Source organism: Chrysochloris asiatica, unplaced genomic scaffold (genome assembly GCF_000296735.1).
Source record: "Chrysochloris asiatica unplaced genomic scaffold, ChrAsi1.0 scaffold00203, whole genome shotgun sequence".
NCBI lineage: Eukaryota > Metazoa > Chordata > Mammalia > Afrosoricida > Chrysochloridae > Chrysochloris > Chrysochloris asiatica.
In genome coordinates, this window is record NW_006408721.1 from 3,497,389 (window position 1) to 3,521,186 (window position 23,798).

Sequence of the window (23,798 nt, forward strand, 5' to 3'; positions counted from 1 at the left end):
GTAAAGGTAGACGTTTTATAGCAAGGAGGGGAGTGATTAACTTTTCAGTCTAGGAGCGGAGGTCCCTAGGACTATCAAGGGAGAAGAGCAGAGAGCGGGACCCTACCCAGAGAAGCAGTGATGCCTGAAATGGAGGCAGAGATGATAACGTGGAACAATGGAGCAGCTGGAGACTTTAGATCCAGAGAGGGAAAGCGACTGTGTGCTGAAGACCTGGGGGGTACGGGGGAATGATTGCAGGGTATACCCTTTGGTTGGTTGATGATGCATGGAGGGGATTGTAACCATGGCAATGAGATGATGTATGATAGAATGAATGTAAAACTAATGTTCTCCCATGTAAACTATCACATAATTCACAATAAGACATTTAAGAAAAAAAAAAAAAAAAAAAAGCCCCTCAGCAACATTCATGTGCACAGTAACTTGAGAAAGTCTGTTCTAAAACACAAGTTAGTAAATCTCCGAATCTGGAATATCCTGGTGGGGCAGATGGCCTGGGCTCTCCTGGAAACACACTACAGTCTTACAGCTTTCCAAAGCATGCAGGCAGCACAGCCTTTTACTGCTACACTGTTGTGTACTGCAAATTCCACATACGCAACAGGTATGGTGGAGTGTGTCTGCAGTTGGCAGTGCTGAAACTTAACAAATGAGCTAGTTTGGCTTTCTAGATAAACTGAGGACAAGGATTCGGGAGAGATCTGTGAAGCAGAGATGGGTAGAAGAGAAACAATCTCTAGATTGTTGTAGTCTTTACCTACCTATACCCAGGAATTTGGATGCGTTTAACTTGTATAGAGTGCATGGAATATATTGTTGTTGTTGTTGTTGTTAAGTGCCATGAAATCAGTTCCGACCCATAGCGACCGTGTATAGGTTTTCCAAGGAGCAGCTAGAGAGCTTAAACTGCTGGCTTTGCAGTTCATTCAACACTCCAGTGCATTAACCCACAGCACCACACCAAGATTAGGAAACTATGAAAAGATTAAGGAACCCCGGAAGAGTAGTGGATTATGAGCTGGGCTGCTAACACCAACATCAACAGTTCAAATCTACCAGTCACTTCGCTGAAGAAAGACAAGACTTTCTACTCCCATAAGGAGTTACAGCCTTGGGAACTTGATACAAGGTCACTATGAGTAGGAATTGACTTGATGGCACACAACCACCACCACCATTAAAAAGTTTATTATATAGATTCCAATGAAAACAATTGGACAAGTTTACAAACCCATTTTGTTCCTTCATACTCATTAACAACCTGCAATATACAGATGATACAACCTTGCTTGCTAAAAGTGAAGAGGACTTAAAATACTGATGAAGATCAAATACCACAACCTTCGGTAAGGGTCGCATCTCAATATAAAGAAAACAAAAATCCTCACCACTGGACCAATAAACAACATCAAAGACTTCGTTTTGCTCAGATCAACTATCAACACTAATGGAAGCAGCAGTTAAGAAATCAAATGACGTATTGCATTAGGCAAATCTGTTGCACAAGACCCCTTTAACGTGTTGCAGAGCAAAGATGTCAGCTTGACGACCAAGGTGTGCTGAACCCAAGCCCTGGTATTTTCAGTAACCTCATATGCATGCGAAAGACTATAGAAGAGTTGATGCATTTGCGTTATGGTTTTAGAGGAGAATATTGAAAGTGCCATGGACTGCCAAAAGAACCAATAAATCTGTGTTGGAAGAAGTGCAGCCAAAGTGCTCCTTTGAAGCCTGGATGGCCAGACTTTGCCTCGTGTACTTCAGACATATTATCAGAAGGGACCAGTCACTGGAGAAAAGAGGAACCCCCCTAGCAAAATGTATTGGCACAGTGGCAGCAGCAATGGGCTCAAACATAGCAATATTTATGAGGTTGGTGCAGAACCGGCCAGTGTTTCGTTCTGTTGTGCATAGAAACACTATGAGTTGGTACCGACTTGATGGCACCTATCAACAACAACAACATAAACTTCCCTGGGGAGCATGGTAGCTCTGTAGGAAAAGCACTGGATGTTAAACCACAATATCAGTGGTTCAAGTCCACCAGCCAAGTCCAAGGGAATAAGATGAGACTTTCTGCTCCAAATTCAAAAAGGTCACTATGAATCAAAGACTTGAAGGCGCTTAACAATGAACCTCCCTTTCCTCAGTTTGAAAGGGGAATGATAAATCTTACTTTATAGAGTTGTTGTGAGAATTAAATGTGATTCTTGATGTAAAATGCTATGTATGACTTGTCCATACAAAACAACAACAATACTATCACCAACAAAAACCCCAAAACAAAACTAGTTGCTGTGGAGTGAATTCCAACTCATGGCGACTACATGTATGTCAGGGTATAGGGTTTTCAATGGCTGATTTTTTTGTAAGCAGATCACCGGACTTTTTTTCCCATGGTGCCTCTGGGTGAATTTAAACCTCCAACCTTTCAGCTAGCAATGGGGCATGTGAGCCTTTTACACCACCCAGGGTCTCTAACTTGCACTTTTTTTTTGTTGTTGTTAAGTGCTGTTGAGTCAGTTCCAACTCAGAGCAACCTTGCATAGGGTTTCCAAGGCTGTAAATCTTTACAGGAGCAAAAAACTGGTTTTGGTTTTGGGGTTTTGTTGTTGTTTTGTATGTACAAGTAAACCTCATCTTTCTCCTGTGCAGTGGCTGGTGGATTCGACTGCAGCCCAATGCGTAACCCACTACACCACCAGTGGTCCTTGGACTTGTACAGAGAGGGACTCAATAAAGGATGTTGTTAGGTGTGGAGCTGAGTCTGGCTTGTGGTGACCCCTTGTGACCGAGAAGAATTGTTCCATAGGATTTTCTTGGCTGTTATCTCTAGGGAAGCCAATTGTCAGATTTTCCTCCTGTGAAGCTGCTGAGTGAGTTTGAACCTCCAAACTTTCAGTTTGTAGCTGCGTACTTCACCTTTGTGCAGCCAGGGCTCCTTCAATAAATTATGTTGTGTTTGTGAAGTGAAGTTGAGCCAGTTCTGACTTATAATGACCCTGTATGTGGTTTCCAAGGAGCGACTGGTGGGTTTGAACTGCTGACTTTATGGTTTAAACTGACCTTGTGATCCAGTGTATTGTTCTATAGCACCACACCAGGACTTCTCAGTAAAGGATGGTTGTTTTTTATTATAACATATCAAGTTCATTGTTAAAATACATACTTCATGACTGTCATATGCTGGAGAAGGCCCCTGGGTGATGCAAGCAGGGTATGATCAACTACTAATCTAAAGGTGGGTGGTTTGAATCCACCATGTGGTACTACAGAAGAAAGGCCTGGCCATCTGCTTCCATAAAGAGTATAGCCAAGAAAACCCCACGGAGCAGTTCTATTCTGTAACAACACTCATGTTGTCATAAGCTAGAACTGACTTGATGGCAACAGGTTTTGGGTTCTGGAGATGATACCAGAAGTGTTAATTTTCCCCCAGAAAGCTTCTGAGTTTGGGGACTGCCATCAGGTAGGGGAGGTATTATATGGAAATCATCTGTGGGATTTTTTCCAATAACGTTCTACCTCACCTCCTTAGCTTCATGAGGTTTTACATCCCTTCCTTAGGTGTTCCTATGTTTCACCCAACGCATATGAGAAAATCCTCATGGGGATGTAGTTCTAAAAAGCCCAGTAGGTGAATCTGACATGTCCCTGCTTTGAGAGTCCCTGCAGTATTCCTGTAGCAAACCTACAAGACAAACATTTCCAGATACTTCATGTTTGAAAGCTTTTAGTACTTACGAATTGATGGATAGGGTTTTATAATCTTTCTCTCTCTAATTAATGGAATCATTTGTGAACACTAAATTTCTATCCTACTAGGGGGATCATCTCTGGCTCCTTTTTAATGGAAAACTCCTTGTCAATTTCTTATAACAGTAGCACTTAGGGTTCTAACTATTTTAGAGACAACCCAACTCAGCTTCTGCTTGATAAAATAGGAAAGAGCATTGAAATAGGAGTTGTGAAAGCCAGGTTATCCTTGCTACTGTTACCATGTTTTAGCATTTGCAGTTTACTGACAGTAATGGACCACACATTCTCAGAACCTCTTCGTTTCCTTGTATCCACTGTGGAAGTTTGATCATAGACTCTCTCATGTCACTTCTAACTCAAAGACTCTAACAGCCTCTAAGTACCACTACTCTTACATTACATCACTTCGCTACATGCACACACATTCACCAAGGGGCTTCAAAAAGTTTGTTTGTATACAAGTAGATACATATAGCTCATATTGTTGTTGTTGTGTGCTGTGGAGTCGATTCCGACTCATAGTGACGCTGCATAGGGTTTCTGAGGCTGTAAATCTTTACGGGAGCAGAAATCTTCATCTTTCTCCCGTGGAACAGCTGGTAGTTTTGAACTGCTGACCCTGAGGTTAGCAGCCCGATTCGTAACCACTACACAACCAGAGCTCCTTATAACTCATATACTAGCTCATATATATATATATCTTCTTCACTTCACTAGAAGTGAAGAGGACTTGAAACATTTACTTATGAAGATCAAAGAGCACAGCCTTCGATATGGATTACATCTCAATGTCAAGAAAACAAAAATCCTCACCACTGGACCAATAAACAACATTCTTATCAATGGAGAAAAGATTGAAGTTGTTAAGGACTTCTTTCTTCTTGGATCAACTATCAACACTCGCGGAAGCAGCAGTCAAGAGATCAGACGACGTATTGCATTGGGCAAATCTGCTGCACAGGAACTTTTTAAAGTATTGAAGAGCAGAGATGTCAGCTTGAGGACTAAGGTGCGCCTGACCCAGGCCATGGTGTTTTCAATAGCCTCATATGGATGCGAAAGCTGGACAGTGAATAAGGAAGATCATAGAAGAATCGATGCCTTTGAGTTGTGGTGTTGGAGGAGAATACTGAAAGTGCCGTGGACTGCCAAAAGAACCAGTAGATCTGTTTTGGAAGAAGTGCAGCCAGAGTGCTGCTTGGAGGCCAAGATGGCTAAGCTTCGTCTCTCATACTTTGGACATATTGTCCGGAGGAAACAGTCACTGGAGAAGGATGTCATGCTGGGTAAGATGGAGGGTCAGAGATGTATTGGTCAGGTGGCATCATTGATGGACTCAAGTGTGGCAGCGGCAGTGAGGTTGGCCCAGGATCAGACATTGTTTCGTTCTGCTGTGCATTGGGTTGCTATGAGCTCAGGTAGCATAGTGGTTACGAATCGGGCTGCAAACCGCATTAAGTAAAGATTACAGCCTTTGAAAAGGAGCGTAGTGGTTATGAATTGGGCTGTGAGCTACAAGGTCAACACTTCGAAACTACCAGCTGTTCCGTGGGAGAAAGATAAGGCATTCTGCTCCCATAAAGATTTTCAGCCTCGGAAACCCTGTACAGGGTCGCTGTGAGTCAGAACCGACTCCACGGCACATAACAACAACAACAGCTTTTGAAATCTTCTGGGGCAATTCTACTATGTCCTACAGGGTGGCTATGAGTTGAAGTCGACTCTATGGCATAGGACAACAACAATCTGTTTGAGAGCAGATTGGAAAGTCTTTTCTCCCGCAGACCCACTAGTAAGTTCAAGATGTGGGTCTGAACTGCCAACCTTTTGGTTAGCAGCCAAGTACTTAATTATTGTGCCACCAGGGCTCCTTGAAACTTGCTTAGTTTCACGTACTTATTCAAAAGGCTTTGTTTTACTGATAACACAAGAGGAAGCTTTCAATGCTGATGCTATTCTCACCACAAATGTCACATCAGTGACTTGGTTCTGAATCAAGACATTTTGACTTCACCAGCATTGGATTTTATGGATACAGTTTCTTCTCCATTCCTGTCTGACCCTATGACCCTTTCTTTCAACAGTTTATTTTCTCCAGTTGATTAGGAATCTAAGGGAATTCTGATCTTTGGGACACATTCTGATAAACAGAGAACACACAAAAAAGAAGAATAAATAAATCTTCTTTGTGATCTTGTATTTTTCCAAGCTTTGGGACTGAGCTAGGCTCAAGCCCGTCACTGATGCCAGCTAAATCAGGGCTCCCTGGACCTGTATTACCTAAGCATTCCCCCCCCTCACTCCACCAGCTGCACCATTCATTCATAGTGACCCAGTTTCCTTTCTTATGTAAGCATCCTGCATCAAGAAACTAGAGGGAGAAGGTGGCCGCAGGCAGCACGTGTGTCCACGGATGGGTTGTTGGAGATTCAGTGGATGCTCTGGAGATGCCAGTACTCTGCTCACTGTTTTAGGAATTCTGGAACCAAGCCTTTTCCTTTCTGCTATGAGATAGACACTGTTCTCAAAAAAATAGGATTGTAATGTTTCTAGAGCTCTGACTCCTTAGAAGGCATACAAACAAAACCAAAGGAAAATGAAAAAAAGAAGGGCAGACGCCTTGCATTGAGCCTCCCTGTTATAACCCTGTTTTCCTGAACTGTACATCACCCATGGCCTTTAAGTTACCAGGCCAGGCTTTATGCTATTAGACACATGATGTCTCTGTATGCCACAAAGTGCAGGAATCGTGGTCACCCATGCACAGAACCGTTGCTGTCCATGTGCCAGCTCCACGTGGTGTTTATATGTCTTAGCTCACCTCATTCCTACAACTCTGGGGAGTAGGGACTGCTAGCATTTACAATTTACAGACAGAAGTGAGGTGCTGAGAGGAGGAGACTCTTGTCTATACTTGTTGTTAAGTTCCAACTCATAGTGACCCTGTATAGGGCTTCTAAGGAGTGGCTGCTGACCTTTCTGTTAGCAGTCCAGTGCTTATCCTATATTGCCATAGCAGAACTTCTTGTCTATACCTGTTGTTGTTAGCGAACACCTAATCCCAGGCAGAATAGCTGCCAAGGTCAGAGAAGTCGCTCTTTCTACCTCCACCACCACCACCACCACCAGTTGCCAACAAATCAATTCCAACTTATGGTTATCCCATGAACATCAGAGGAGAACTGTGTGGCGTAGGGTTTTCAGTGGCTGATGTTTCAGAAGTCGATCACCAGACCTTTCTTCAAGGTGCTTCTGGGTAGACGCAAAACCTCAACTTTTCTGTTAGCAGCTGAACATGTTAACCACTTAAAAAAACTTGTCACTCTTTCTAGCAGCCTAAGAGTTGTGAGGGTGGGGTGGGGTTCCCCAGGTCTAGGAGAGGAAGTGTGGCCTGGGGTACAATTAGAAGCACAGCTACAAGAGAGAATGCCAGTAAACACTCTTTCATGTTGAACCAACTACAGTTCATAGACAATCAGAAGAGGAGTGGGTGCTGATAGAGGAAGAGGAAAAAGATGGAAGAAATGGGAAGGAAAGGGACAGAAGCCAAGTAATGGTAGATGCAGAGAAATCAGCAAATTAGTATGCCTGTGAAAAGAAGTCAGCTAAAGGCCTGCTGGGAAGAGGTGGGAGGTAGATACGAAGGAGGATGAAATCAGTCATTGGGACTAGGCTTGCTCTAGTCCTATACAATTCCTTTCCTAGGTCACATAAGTAGGAAAGGTGGGTCAGGTGGTCTGTACACAAAAGCCCACAGCAACCATCTGCTCTGGGAAGGAGGAGGGGACTCCCAGCTGGCAGGGTCTCCCATACCACTTTCTCTTTGCTATTGTTCAAGTTTCTCTTTGCACAAAGTGACTCCCCCCTACCCCTAGTCTCGGCTGGTCTGGAGAAAGTGGAATTGCAGAGAAGGGGGGTGAGGTAGCAGGTGCAGAGTCTGGGTGGGGATTTGTGGTCTTTGTGGTCTTTGTGGAGGCATCTTTGCTGCAATCTGTTTTCCAGACGCTGCCTGCTGTTTCCCAGGCTAGGGTCTCCCAGGGAAGGGAAGATGATAGCAATGCTTCTCCACTCCTTCACTCATCTCTCAAGTTCTTTCCTGAAGTCCTCTGCAGTTTACAAGGGTTGTGTGTTTCTACTCTGCTTTCCCTTCTTCTCCCTCCCTCTGAGACCCACCATGGAAATTGAGGCTACCACATTTTGGGCTGAGGCTGCCTTAAATAACAGGGCATTTTTATAAGGTCAGCCAGTTGTGCTTTGTCACAGTCTCCCCAGCCTACTGTTGGGAGCTGTGTGGGTGTGCTCTGTGAGGTACTTCTTGGATGGCTGCTTCACTCGTTTCTCAAGGATGAAAATCAATGGGGAGTAAGGGTCGGGTCAGAAAGAGGACAGTGTAGACTTGAAGGCTTGAGTCCACCCAGAGATGCCTTGGAAGAAAGATCTGGTAATTTACTTCCAAAAAGGCAGCCATCGAAAATCCTTGGAGCACAGTTCTCTGACACACATGGGGTTACCATGAGTTAGAATCGACTTCATATCAACTCTTTGGGTGTGTGTGCCATGTCATCAAAACCTAGCATGTTGGTGCAAACTCTTCATAGTGTCCTCACCCTAAATTAACTCAGAATTTCAAGGCTGTCCAATCCCAGCTGTCTGAAACATGTCTTTGCCCTGAACCTTTCTCTCAACTTTACTTCCCGGCTTAGAAGTCTTTTCCTCTTACTTGTCTTCTTTCCTTTTCACCTCAGATCTGATTCAGGTACCCCCTCCTGGATGCTTTCATATACTCTGTACTTCCACCATCAAGTAACTTTTCACGTGACACCATAATTAGGGTTGTTTTTGGCTAAAAGTATCCTTTGATTGCAAGTTCTATGGGAGTGTTTGCTTTCAGTACCTGGCAGAATGCCTGGGTTACATGATAGGTGAATGAATGAAGAATTAATGAAAATAGCATTATTACTGTATTTGTTAGTATTCCTTATAGTATATATAGGTTGGAGTCCTGGTGTGGTGCTGTAGGATAAGCACTGGACTGCAAGATTGTTCAAACCAACAGTTGCTCCTTGGTAATGCTATTCAGGGTCACAATGAGTTGGAACCGACTTGATGGCACTTAACAACAACAACATACATAGGTTAGTTTTTGAAAAAAATCATAATTTAAAAAATGTTTTCAGTGAAGGTTTACACAGCAGGTTTGGTTCTCATTCCACTATTTCTGTACAAATTGTTCAGTGACACTGGTTACATTCTTAATAATGTGTGACCATTTTCAATATTTCCTTTCTGGTTCTTCTGTTCATAGGTGATTTTTCTAATGTTGCAAGCTATTAGTTGTGCAATCTCAGGCAAACCATTTTACCTCTTTGAGCATTGATTTCCTCATCTGTGAAATGAGAAGACATGAAACAATCTTACTTAAGAATCCATTTCAGGTGTTTTCTCTTTTAATCCACAGAAGAACCCAGCATTATGAAGACCTGGGTGATCAGAGCTAATGCCTACACTTTGTCCATTCTGGGGCTAAACACAGAGCTTTCTTAGCAGGGTTATATTTACCAAGACCACACAGGAAGTCAGTAAGATCATTTTTTGGTCTTTATCTGTAACTAAATTCAATTTGCTCATAAGTACTTGCCTCTTCTTGGTGAGATACAAACAAAAAATCAGTGCAAACTTATATTTAAACTTTCTCACTCAAGGAATTTAGTTTCTTCTGGTTTAAAAGCAAAAGCAGACTCCTCAGAATTCTCTTGCAAGTCACTTCCTGTGATAAATGCGGAGTCTTTCAGGATTCTCCATTCCCGCTTATCTTCTCACTCCCTGACTACAGTGGAAGGTGTATTAAGAAGCCTCTGCCTACATTCCTTAGATCTTCCCTGAGCCGATACTCATGCCCCTGTCTCTTGTGACTTGTGTGGGGTCTGTCACTCATCAGAGGTCCTCTTGTTGTCTATCTGCAACACCAAGTCTCCTCAGAAATGGCCACAACTCCAGTTGTTTTCCCATTCATCTATGCTTATAGTCTTTGCCCTTATATGCAGTGGAGATTTCTTGGCAGACATACGCAAACCAGCCAATCCCACTGCCATCAAATACTGACTCTTAGTGACCTTATAGGACTAAATGGAGTTACTCTTTAGGGCTTCTGAGATTATAAATCTCTATGAGAGCAGAGAATCTCACCCTTTTCCCAAAGAGTGACTGGTGGGTTTGAACTACTTGCCTTGCAGTTAGCAGCCCAATATTTAACCCATCATGCCACCAGGGATTTTTCCTGGCAGGCTTGCTAGTTCTCAAATCCTAGTTCCCCTGGAACTTGTGGAAAGTTCTGGATCTCCTCTATGAAGAACTTGGAGTGGCTGGGGTGGGAAAGGTAACAAGAAGGGCATCCTTGAGGGCATTCATGGGTTTTTACAGTTTGTCTTCTGGTGTAGCCCAAGTCTGAGAACGGTACTTTGCATTTTGTTGTTGTTTCAAAAACATTGTTGAATTGAATGAAAGACTCTCAGATCATCTCTACTTAAGGCATTGTCAAGTTATCATTTTATACTCATTTTGAGTTTCAATTTATTTGAGGCTTCTACTCAGGTTCCTGGGCTTTTGAACCTAAAGTGCGGGGTGGGCATGGGGAGTGGCCTGAGCATATGCGTCAGCTGAGTCTAAACTATTTTACTATTCTCTTCCTTTCCAAGCACAGGACAAATTTTATTCCCATCCTGTATGATGGGAACATTCCTATAGCATTCCCGCATTCTCCCTGGATTATGGTTAAAGGGACCACATGTCCTGGGTTTTATATATGGTGGTCACACTTTATGCCCATTGTCCCTGTGAAATGAATAGTGATACCCTTCATCATTCTCAAAAGTGCCCTGGCTTGGATCATAACTTACATTGCCACTCTACTTTTGTTATACATACTTTAAGACCAGACCGGCAAACTTAAGTTTCCTCATGTTTTAAAGACAGTTTTGGACTTCTTAGGCATCATCAAACACCTTGAAGGAATGAGTCTCAGGGACTAGGGCTTAGGACCATAGTTTTGGTCAATTAACATTATATAGTCCACAAAGACAATGTTCTATTGGGGTCTTAAAAGATCATGAGTAGCTATTTTAGGGGCAACTATTGGTCTCTCCCTGTGTGGAGGAAAGAAGAGCTATGAAAGTTGAAGACACATGAAAACAATTAGTCCAGTGGACAAATGGACCACTGGAAGGAACATCAGTCTCCACGACCCTGAGATCAGAAGAACTAGGTGATGCACAGCTACCACTACCAACTGCTCTGAAAGGGTTCATATTAGAAGGTCCTGGAGGTGGTTGTTGTTAGGTGTCATTGAGTCTATACTGACTCATAGTGACCCTATGCACAACAGAACAAAAAAACTGCTAGGTCCTGGGCCAACCTCACAACTGTTTTCACACTTGAGCCCATTGTTGCTGCCACTTTGCCCATCCATCTCTCTGGGGTCTTCCTCTTTTTCTCTGACCCTCCACCTTACCAAACATAATATCCTTCTCCAGCGACTGGTCCCTCCTGACAATATATCCTAAGTATGAGAGACAAAGTTTGGCCATCCTGGCGTCCAAGGAGCACTCTGGCTGCACTTCTTCCAAAACGGATCTATTGGTTCTTTAGGCAGCCCATGGCACTTTCGATATTCTCCTCCAACCCTATAACTCAAAACCATCAATTCTTCTATGATCTTCCTTATTCAGAGTCCAGCTTTCGCATGCATATGAGGTTATGGAAAATACCATGGCTTGGGTCAGGTGCGCATTAGTCCTCAAGCTGACATCTTTGCTCTTCAACACTTTAAAAAGGTCTTGTGCAGCAGATTTGCCTAATGCAATACGTCATTTGATTTCTTGACTGCTGCTTCCATAAGTGTTGATAGTTGATCCAAGAAGAATGAAGTCCTTGACAACTTCAATCTTTTCTCCATTGATAAGAATGTTGTTTATTGGTCCAGTGGTGAGGATTTTTGTTTTCTTGACATTGAGATGTAATCCATACCGAAGGCTGTGCTCTTTGATCTTCATTAGTAAATGTTTTAAGTCCTCTTCAATTTCAGCCAGCAAGGTTGTATCGTCTGCATATCACAGGTTGTTAATGAGTCTTCCGCCAATCCTGATGCCATGTTTTTCTTCATATAACCCAGCTTCTCGGATAATTTGCTCAGCATACAGTTTGAATAAGTATGGTGAAAGAATAAAACCTTTTCGCATATCTTTCTTAATTTTAAACCATTCAGTGTTCCCATGTTCTGTGTGAACAACTGCCTTTTGACCCAGGTACAGATTCCTCATGAGCACAATTAACTGTTCTGGAATACTCATACTTGGCAATGTTGTCCATAGCTTGTCATGATCTACACAATTGAAAGCCTTTGCATAGTCAATAAAGCACAGGTAAACATCTTTCTGATATTCTCTGCTTTCAGCCAAGATCTGTCAGACATCAGCAATGATATCCGTCATTCCATAGCCTCTTCTAAATTTGGCTTGAACCTCTGGAAGTTCTCTGTCAATGTATGATTGTAGTCATTTCTATATTACCTTTAAACAAAACTTTACTTGCATGGGATAGCAAAGAGATTGTCTGAGGATTTCTGCATTCCGTTGGGTGACCTCTCTTTGGAATGGACACAAATACGAATCTCTTCCAGTCAGTCAGCCAGATAGTTGTCTTCCAAATTTCTTGGCAGAGATGAGTGAGTGCCTCCTGTGCCACCTCACTTTCTTGAAAGATTTCAATGTTTATTCCATCAATTCTTGGTACCTTGTTCTTTGCCAATTCCTTCAATGTACCTTGGACTTCCTCCTTCAGGATCATTGGCTCTTGATCATAAGCTACCTCTTGAAATGGTTGAACATTAACCATTTCCTTTTGGTACAATGACTCTGTATATTCCTTGCATCTTCTCTTGATGCTTTCTGCATCATTCAGTAGTTTGCCCAGAGAATCTTTTAATAATGAAAGTCGAGGCTTGAGTTTTTTCTTCAGTTCCCCCAGCTTGAGAAATGCTGAGCATGTTCTTCCATTTGGTTTTCTGATTCCAGATCTTTGCACATTTTGTTGTAATATTTGGCTTTCTCTTTCCGAGCTGATCTTTGAAATTTTCTGTTCAGCTCTTGGACTTCCTCATTCTTCCATTTGCTTTAGCATCTCTACACTGGAGAGCAAGTTTCAGTGTCTCTTCTGACATCCATTTTGTCCTTTTCCTTCTTTCTTGTCTTCTCAATGACTTTTTACTTTCTTCCTGTATGATGTTCTTGATGTCAACCCACAACTCTTCTGGTCTTGTCTTTAGTGTTTAATGTATCAAGTCTTTTCTTCAGGTAATCTCTAAATTCAGGTGGGATATATTCAAGGTCTTATTTTGGCTTTTGTGGACTTGTTTTCATTTTCTTCAGTTTCAGTTTGAATTTGAATATGAGTAATTGATGGTCTCTTCCACAGTCTGCCCCTGGCCCTGTTTTCACAGATGATATGGAGCTTTTCCATTGTCTCTTTCCGCAGCTGTAGTCAATTTGATTTCTATGTATTTCACCTGGTGAGGTCCATGTGTATAGTCATCTCTTATGCTGTGTAAAGAAGGTATTTGAAATGAACAAATCATTGGGTTTGCAGAATTCTATCATGCGTTCTCCAGCATAATTTCTATCACCAAGGCCATATTTTCCCACTACTGATCTTTCCTCTTTGCTCCCAACCTTTGCATTCCATTCACTAGTATTGATCACTATATCTTGATTACATGTTTGATCAATTTCAGATTGAAGAAGTTGGTAGAATTCTTCTATTTCATCCTCACTGGCTTAGTGGTTCATGCATAAATTTGAATAATAGTGGTATTAACTGGGCTTCACTGTAGGTGCATGGATATTATCCTATCACAGACATAGCATTGTACATCATGACTGATCTGGATATGTTCTTTTTGACAATGAATGCAACACCATCCTCTTTAATTTGTCATTTCCAGCATAGTAAACCATGTGGTCATCAGATTCAAAATGGCCAATATCAGTCCATTTTAGCTCACTAATGCCTAAGATAGCAATGTTTATGTGTTCCATTTCATTTTTGACAACTTTCAATTTTCCCAGATTCATACTTTGTACATTCCATGTTCTGATTTTCAATGGATGTTTACAGCTGTTTCTCTTCATTTTGAATTGTGCTCCCTCAGCAAATGAAGGTCCTGCAGACTTTATTCTATTTGTGTCATCACGGTCAACTCTACTTTGAGGAGGCAGCTCTTCCCCAGTCGCATTTTGAGTGCCTTCCAATCTGAGGGGCTCATTTTCTGGCACTATATCTGACAGTGTTTCTCTGCTATTCATAAGGTTTTCAGTGACTTCATATTCGGAGGTAGTCCATCACTCCTTCTTCCTAGTGTGTCTTTATCTGGAAGCTCATCTGAAACCTGTCTACCATGGGTGACCATACTGGTATTTAAAATACCGGTGGCATAGCTTTCAGAATCACAGCAACTCACAAGCCACCACAGTAAGACTAAATGACAGACAAGTGGTGGGGTAGAGTTAGAGACAAATGTGGAACAAAACTCAAAATTACTGGTTGAATAGAGACTGGTGGAACCTGGAAACTGTGTCCCTTAGCCATCCTCCAGGATCAGAATTGAACTCACCTGCATAGTTCAATTTTCAACCAAGCAATAGACTAATCTATAAGATCAATAATAGCACTAGGGAAGTACACACTTCTCAAAATAATCAACTATTTAGAGGTCAAAAGGGCATCCTTTTCCCAAGGACAAAGTTCAGAAGACAGAAAGGAGTGAGGAAAGAAGGAGGAGGGAAACAGGAGACACAAGGAGGAAGTGGGATGAGTGATGTTACAGTGTGGGAATCATGTAATAAATGACATGCAACAAAATGTATATGAATTGCTGAATGGAAATCGATTTGCTCTGTAAACCTTCTCCCAGTTCACAAGGAAAAGTTAAGAAATGAAGAGATCAGCTTGGGGAGTTCCACAGGAACACTTTTCTCCCTCAAGTGCTTGCCTCTTGCAATTCAGTTTTGGCTTTTACTACTAGTATCGGGATTACAAGGTCTATTTTGTGTTTTTACCATGTTTAACCTACAAATCAGTTAACCCACAACAAAGCATTCAAAGGTAGACTATAACATCTATTTTTCTGGTCTCTGATTTGACTCTTACATATGTGATAAGAAAAAGCATTATGTCCATCTCATAAATAAAGAAACACAGATTAACACTGCAGAACTAGGACTGCTGTCTAGTTCTTCTGTCTCCATGCTAATGGTTTGCCACACTGCCACAGGAAGCAAAGGCTATAAATCCTCATCATCTGATCTCTCAAGTGGAACATTTAGAACTTACACGGTAACACACCCTGCCATCTACAAATGCTATACACTGAACTCCATACATTTTTATTTGTACTACATGCAAAAGATGCCCTAAATTTTTTTATTTTAAATTAACCAAAAAAAAGTGTTTTAAAAGTCAAGGATGCACAATCACTTTTTTTTTTTTTTAAAATTCAGAGAAACTAACATGTTTTAGAAAATAAAGACTTACTACAACAATTGCATGACACCAATTATCCATCATAAGGATTCCTGGCCAGTGACTAGGACATACAAGCTGGGTATCAATATTCAGGGCACACCGTCACCCAGAATTCTTCATTATTAACATTTTTTACTGCTAGTGAATTTTAGAAAACATAATATACTAGGGGAAATGATTTCTTTATTTTAAATTGTATGTGGCCACCCTTGAGGAAAGGAGTCGTAGTATGGTGCTATGGGGCTAATGCACTGGACTGCAAAGTCTTTTTGAACCATAAGGTCAGCGGTTCAAGCTCACCAGTTGCTCCTCAGAAACCCTATGCAGGGTCACTATAGGTCGGAACCAACTCGTCTGCACTTAACAGCAACAACAACTCTTGAGGAGAATGTATAGAAAGATTAAACAGCTCTCATTCAATTAATGGAGAGTAGATTAAGGGTTAAAACATTATATTAAAAATGTTTTTTATATGAAAACATTTACCAGCTGCATACCAACTGTCATGTGTGTCAGAGTAGAGCCCTGTCCATGGGTTTTCAGTGGTTGAATTTTCAGCAGTAGATCACAAGGTCTTTTTTTCTGCAGTGCATATGGGTGGAATTGAACCTTCAACCTTTGGTTACCAGCCAGGTACATTAGCTATCATCCCAAACTGGATATGTTTACATTTGCATTCCATAAATTCCTGGAGTTTTGTTTTTCACCAATGTCTTCAGTGCAGCTTGAACTTCTTCCTTCAGTACCTTCAGTTCTTGATCATATGCTACATCTTGAAATGGTTGAATGTAGATCAATTATTTTTGGTAGAGTGATTCTGTATATCTTCCATCTTTTGATGCTTCCTGATTCATTCAACATTTTGTCCATAGAATCCTTCAATATTGCAACCTAAAACTTGAATTTTTCTTCAGTGCTTTCAGTTTGAGAAATGCTTAGCATGTCCTTCCTTTATGATTTTCTAACTCCTAAGTCTTTATGCATTTCACGTAATACTTTAGCTTCTTGAGCTGTCCTTTGAAAATTTCTAATCAGTTCTATTACTTCATCATTTCTTCCCATCACTTTAGCTTCCCTGCATTCAAGAGCTAGTTTTAGAGTTCCTTCTGAAATCCATTTTGGTCTTTTCTTTCTTTCCTGTCTATTTATTTAATGACTTTTTACTTCCTGTATGATGTTCTTGATGTCATTCCCCAACTCTTCTGATCTTCAGTCATTAGTATGTAATGCATCAGATTTGTTTTTGAGATGGTCTCTAAATTCATTTGTGATATACTTAAGGTCATATTTTGCCTCTTGTGGACTTGTTTTAATTTTTTGCCTTCTCCAAAACAAGGTGACTAAGCAAAATGTGGGAATAATTTAACAATATCATTTATGTCACATACAAGTAACATTTTGCTGAAGAAAATTCAAAAACTGTGCAGCAATACATTGACAAGGAGCTGCCAGAAATTTAAGCTGGATTTAGAAGAGGATGTGGAATGAGGGATCATTGTTGACATTAGATAAATCTTGGCTGAAAGCAGAGAATACCAAAAAGATGTTTGCTTGTGCTTTATTGACTGAGAAAAGTATTCAATTGTGTGGGTCATAGCAAATTATGGATAACATTGTGAAGAATGGATTTCTAAAATATTAATTGTGCTCTTGAAGAATCTGTATACAGACCAAAAGGCAGTGGTTTGAACAGTGGATACTAAATAGCTTAAAGTCAGGAAAGGTGAGAGCTAGGGTTGTATCCTTTCACCATACTTATTCAGTCTGTGTGCTGAGAAGCTGGACTGTATGAAGCAGAATGTAGCATCAGGATTGGAAGAAGACTTGTTAACAGCCTGTGATATTCTGGGAGCAATGTAAAGAAAATGAAAATCCTCTCGACAGCACCAATGAATACAATCTTAATAAACAGAGAAAAGAATGATGTTGTCAAAGGCTTCATTTTGCTTGGATCTACAATCAACGATCATGGAAGCAGCAGTCAAGAAATTGAAGGATGTATTTTGCATTAGGCAAATCTGCTGTAAAAGACCTTATTAATGTGTTTAAAGAGCAAATATACCACTTTGAGGAATAAGGTTCACTTGACCCTATGGTATTTTCACCTACCCCATATGCATGTGAAAGTTGGACAATGATTAAGGAAGCCAGTAGAAGAATTGATGCTTTTCTCTGATGGCATTGGTGTAGAATATTGCAAGCACCATGGGTTGCTAGAAGAACAAACAAATCTGTCTTGGAATAAGTACAGCAAGAATGCGCCTTAGAAATGATGATGGAGAGACTTTGTCTCTGGTATTTTGGACGTGTAGTTGGGAGAGACCAGTTCCTGGAAAGGACATCATGCTTGGTAAAGTGGACGGTCAGTGAAAAACAGGAAGACTGCCAATGAGACAGACTGACCCAGTGGCAGCAGCAATGGGCTCAAACATCACAATTGTGAGGATGGTGCAGGACCAGGCAGTGCTTTGTTCTATTGTGCTGAGGGTTCCTAGGAGTCAGAACTGACTTGAAGATTCCTAACAACAACAACAACAACAACAACAACAACAACACACTGGATACATAGACCATCAAGAAATGATCCCTCCTTCCCAAGTCTGTGTTGTTACCCTGCTTATCTGATGCCAGTGTGGGGCTCTGCTTGGCATAATGCATGGCATTAATTAATATAAGTGAAAGAGTACAGTAATCATTAAATCAAGCAGCCTTTCTAGGGCAATGGTTAAAAACTAAGTTAAACCATCCAGCGGCTCAGCAAGAGAAAGATCTGGTAGTCTGCTCCCAGAAAGATTACAGCCCTTATGGGGCAGCTGTATGCTGGCACTGGGAGTGGCTATGAGTCAGAACCACTCAATCAAATCATTCAATCACTTTTTTTTATCATAATTAATTAATCTTTATCCAAACAAAATTTGATAGTCAAAATCTTTTCAAATAAAGGATTCATGAAACAAAACATTAAAATATGAAGGATTGCCCTGAGACATTTACAACTCACTCTAGGTCAGCTTGTAATAGAGAAACTCTTTCTTGGCCCTAACTTGGGTTAGGTGTGGCACTGTGGGTTAATGTGCTGGAGTGCAAGGTTGGTTGGAACCTGCAAGACAGCGGTTCAAGCTCATCAGCCAATCCTTGGAAATCTTATACAGGGTCGCTATAAATTGGAACCAACTCAATGGCACTTAACAACAACAATTGGCAATGTAGGCTTGCAAGTGGTCCAGGCTACAGCTAACAATGCATTAGGGGTCAGGTAGTAAAGACGAATGACTTTCTAAATATTTATCCCAATATTACTATGATTCTTGAATAAGAAGTCTGGCTTCTCTCTCAGGGTATGCCTGTGTCTAAGAGAAAAAAGTCTTCGAGAAGGTATGGAGAAGGAGCGAGGGTTGGGTAATAGGGCTACCTTCGCATTATGACTTCCTTTCTCTATTTTGTATGTTTCTTGAGCTTAAATTTTTTCCTTTCTCTGTTCCTTTCTCCACATTACAGATGGGGTGGCTGCCTTCCGCGCCTTCTTAAAGACAGAATTCAGTGAGGAGAACCTGGAGTTCTGGTTGGCCTGTGAGGAATTCAAGAAGACCAGGTCAACTGCAAAACTGGTTTCCAAGGCCCATAGGATCTTTGAAGAGTTTGTGGATGTGCAGGCTCCCCGGGAGGTGTGTTGGCTTGTAAACCCCTAGTCATGCTTCTCTCCTCTTTGAGGGTTGGGCTAGGTTTGATGAGGACTGAACCACTGTGATGATTGTTCTTGATGAAAAGGGGATCATTTTAATGGAGCAGAAACAGAGCTTCCTCTGTAAAAAGGAGCTCTTTTAGGAGTGCTTGGAAGTGTCTGTCCATTAAACAAAGGGGCCCTGGTGGTACAATGGCGAAAGATTCAACTGCTAACTAAAAGGACAGTGGTTTGGACACTCCACCCACTCTGTGGGAGAAAGATCTGGCAGACCGCAGCTTTGGAAACATCATAGGTCAGTCTACCCGGTCCTGCAGGGTCACAGTGAGTCAGAATGGCTTTTGTGGGGAGGGAAGGGAAGGTGGGGGCAAGCATTAAACATGTGTCAGTAGGAACTGTGTTGCTACAGGGACTTTGCAAGCATTGATACCACAGAGTCTGGGTTAGTTTTCCTAGTGGAAGACTTATGGATAAAGATCTTTGGGAACTTGATCCAATCTCTCCTAACTGCCACTTGTTAAGTGCCATTGAGTTAGTTGGTTCTAACTCATAGCATCCCTGTACAGAGTTTCTGAGGAGCTGCTGGTGAGCTTGAACCACCAACTTTGTGGTTCAAACCAACTTTGCTGTTCAGTGCATTAGCCCACAGCCCCACACCATAATTCTGCTTACTAGTTTTATTATGTTGCTTAAGTTATATAACCTCCCTGAGTCTTATTTTCTTTAAAAAAAAAAATGTGTACAATATCATCTACTTTTCAAGACAACTGTAAGTATTAGGGGTAAAGCACCAACTATAGTATTTGGCAAAGCTCATTAATGAGCAACGATTGCTAATTGTATTATTTTATGATCACTTATTTTAACTATTTATAATTTAATAATAAATTATCACATGGGGTCACTATAAGTCAGAATACACTTGGCTGCATACAATAAAAACAACAAAAAAATAAAATGAATTTCTATGTATTGCTATTCTGAATTTTAAAACAGAATTTTACCTGGGAGGATTTAATGGAAGAAAGATAATTTGCCATCTATGAAGTACTTAGAGCTCTTCAGTTTTGCTTTGACTTGGGGAACATGAGATTTTTGACCAGATCAAGATGCCCTGTATTATGCAGCTTGGAACAGATCTAATCAGGATCTCTCGCCAGGGCGTTAGTTACCTTAGTAGTTAGGAAAGGACAAGAGGAAACCAGCTGACTTTAAGAAACCTTTATTAACACTTGACTTGAATCTAAACCTTTACCTGATATTGTGAACAGTCCTGGATTAGGAGTCAGGTGATTGGGGACTTTGCCTTGGCTCTGTATCAACTTTGCATGTTTTAGTCTCTCTTTCCTTCTGTGTCCTTATAAATGGGTACTTAGAATATCTATTCTACTGACCTCACAGGATTCTTACAGGTATGACCTTACAGGTATGATTCAAAAGGTATGGCCTCCACGAGAGCAACTTAAAGACCAAAAGCACTTGATTGTTTTAAGATGCTGCCTTGAGGGCCCATAACCTTGCTCTTTGTTTATGTCTCTAGGTAAACATCGACTTCCAGACCCGAGAAGCCACAAGGAAGAACATGCAAGAGCCTTCCCTGACTTGCTTTGACCAAGCCCAGGGAAAAGTACACAGTCTCATGGAGAAAGACTCTTACCCCAGGTTCCTGAGGTCCAAAATGTACTTAGATTTGCTGTCTCAAAGCCAGAGGAGGCTCAGTTAGACTTCACATGGGGACTCGGAAATCACTGGCTTTCCCCTTCCCTGGCTGCCAAGACCATATTCTAATGTGAAATGTCCTAAGTGTTCAAAAGCAGTGGCGTTTGTGGTGGGAGTCTGGAGGTGAGGAAGGGACGAATCCAGCTCCCAGGATTCAAGCTCTATTCCTTTTACCCATGTTTGTGTTTTGGCTAGTGGTAGCACCTTGCTGCGGTCACCCTTCTCTGGGTCAGCCACTTGCCCTCCATAATGCCTTGGGTTATCTCCACTGAGAAGGCACATTTGCTATGCTGGGCTAATCTGTAAATAATGCCAATGCAATTTCTACTCCCTCCACACCCTTCTCAGTTAGATTTCCTGACTCTCTACTTGTCCTATGCCTCTGGGAGAAATAGCTGTCCTCTGCAAGGTGGGACAAGTTCCATAGAGTTGGCTGTTCTTCCATTTTCTTTGGATTAGTGTCAAAAGCTGTGATCACTGCCCATGTTAGCCTAGGAAGTTACCAACACTCTCTACCTGTGCACTTCCAGAACAAGCCTTGGGAGATGGGCTGCATCACCTCTGATGTGAGGCTGCTATAGGGAAGATACTGGTGGTGAATCTTCCTCAATTTTACCATGAAGTTTTCTAGAAGCGGAATGACCAGGGAATGTAGCACCAGTAGACTTTTGTTCAATGCGGCACCACATAACCTGTCTGTTGCTTAATGAAATCTCTGCCCTCCCCTTCATGTGGTGTCATCTATCACCCATCTCTTAGGAAGACAGACAGCATGGTAAAGGGAGGTGACTTCCCATAGCATGGACAGCTTTCATGGTGCCTAATACTTTCCCTGTCTCTCCTCCCTCCCCTTCCATGCAGGTCATGTAATTACAGTGGGGGAGGTAGGGAATTTAGGCTTGCTTCCTGGGATCATCCTTTTTTAGAAAGGTCCCACTCATGAGGATCACTTTGGCTATTCAGCAGCTTCCCTCTTGACCTCTGGCCTTCCTAGGATTGAACATGGAACTGAAGGTGTGGCTCAGAAGATCACTGTGAACACCTGACTTGGGGACAAGTGGGCCTGGCTGTGAAAAGCCTTCCTAAAATGGAACCTTGGGACTGCTATTGGAAATGTGTCAGGGAAACTCTTCCTTGGAGAAGAGTAGGCAACACTTATCTATTGTACCAACTCATAAAAAGGCCAAATTGGCCATGAAAATGAGTCCTCAGAGAGACCAGAAAGTGGAACAGGAGCCTAAAAGAGGCTGGTTTCTAGGTGGACTGAAGCACAGAGACCTTGTCTTGTGATACTTCATGGCTAATGCATTTAGGTCTTGGCTTCACTGCAGATCTACACAACTTTAAGCTTGACTAAATGAAACAGCACATGGAATTATGTGCCAGCTCTAGACTGTAGCTAGTGGAGAGCTGGACTGAATCTTTAGGCTAGTGCTTCCATTTTGCATTCCTGTCCAGTTACTCTGCGAACTGCTTCCTTTCTTGGCAACAGTTAGACAAGACCAAGATATCCTTGAGTCCCACTAGTGTTAAGGTGTACTGCCGTGCACAGTGTTATCAGAGAGTGAGGGTGATGTGTCTGTGTGAATCATCAAGAAGAGAGAAAGCAAATGCCTTCTAGCCCTCACACTGAAGAGACCTGTGAAGTTCCATTTTCAAGAACGCTGAAGCCTCAAGTGGGTATTTCTAGTTAGATCAGGTAGTATCTCCACACACTAGTAAAAGACACCATTCTTAGCTAAAGCTGCCAGAATTAATTTAATGGTAAAATTCTCTAACAGGGTATTTTAAACATTGTTTACATATGAAGCGTGCATCTGCTGCCAACTCTCCTGTGGAATATGAGGTGTCGAGACATTAGAACTGCCCAGAGTTATGGAAATGATCAACATTCTGGAAAGATCTTTTCACCAATTCCACTATCCCAAGGAGAAACGTCTGAACAAAACCGTAGTACGGTGGTCTTGTTTGGGGACTGGAGTGCTTGCCAATTATTGGTGGAACAGAGGCTGCAGATGGTGGTGTCGTGGTGCCTTGGTGACTTCCTCCCACAATGAGGAGGTGTGAAGGACCAAGGCTGGGTATGCTGAATTTTGCAGCTAAGTGAGGGTATGTGGGCGTGTGTCTGTGTGTAGAGGGACGTGATAGCTATATTTATAGTACTTCTGTGGAGCATCTATATACATGTGTGCGTGTGTTACAATTGTGAGCATAAAACTAATGCACCACAGATATAGTCTTCCGACGTGGTGGGGTCTCCCGCTCCCTTTATGTCCCGATGCCCCCCAAAAGGTACAGGGCTTCCCAATCTGATGCCCGTTCTCGTTCTTTGGCACTTTGGTCATGCCAGCCCAGATTTTGGTCTGTGATGAAACAAAGAGACATGTTTACAACATCTAGAGCAATATCCAAGCATACCTCATCCCTGACCTTTAGCATCTCCCACATGCCCTCATTTGCCTCTCTAGGCTAGTACCCACAAGTGCTGCTTTCCCATGTAACGTCTTCCTGTGCTCCTCATGCCGGCTTGGGCTGTGGACTACATTCTGGCCTGGGGGCTTGCTCTGGTCCTGGGACCTCTGCACCTGAGGCAAGCCAGTGGGCAGTGCCGTGACTTCTAGAAGAGCTCTCTACCCCTAAGTGGGCACTGGGGGCCTCACTGCAGTGCTGAGCTGTTTTTAGGCTGGTGTGAGCTACGCTGTGAGATTTTCTTGGCAAGTTAAGAAAACACAGAGTCAGTGACAACCATCCCAGCTGTGGCACCTCTGGTGAAGGGAAATCCTTTGAGGCTGTCTTTAGTATTAAATTGGAGCATACACAGGTTTATCTGGAAAGCCTGCTACAAATGCCAATTCTCAGGTTCCACATCCAGAGATGCTGATCCAATAGACATGGGATGGGACCCAGAAATCTGCATTTTTAATCAATTTCAGGGTGTGTAGTGGTCTGAGGACCACATTTTGAAAAAAAAAAAAAAAAAAAAGGGTGGAGGCAGTGGCTTACAACATTGGCTGCTCATTATTTCTATAAACTGAGGAGCTTTTTAAAAACCCCACTTAAC

At 42.0% G+C, this 23,798-nt stretch overlaps 1 protein-coding gene across 3 annotated transcripts in view; it reads left to right on the forward strand.

Moving 5' to 3' along the window:
* The window catches only part of RGS8 (regulator of G-protein signaling 8), a 38,784-nt gene extending 17,649 nt beyond the window's left edge, over nt 1-21,135 (forward strand). For 2 of the 3 annotated variants that reach the window (XM_006872545.1, XM_006872544.1), the window contains 2 exons: nt 18,835-19,001; nt 20,559-20,817. In XM_006872545.1, the coding sequence (XP_006872607.1) occupies nt 18,835-19,001; nt 20,559-20,741 (350 nt within the window). In that variant the 3' untranslated portion in view covers nt 20,742-20,817. Of the gene's footprint in view, nt 1-18,834; nt 19,002-20,558 lie in introns of all 3 variants that reach the window. The other variant, XM_006872546.1, reaches the window with a different exon arrangement.
* Nucleotides 21,136-23,798: the final 2,663 nt, after the last annotated feature.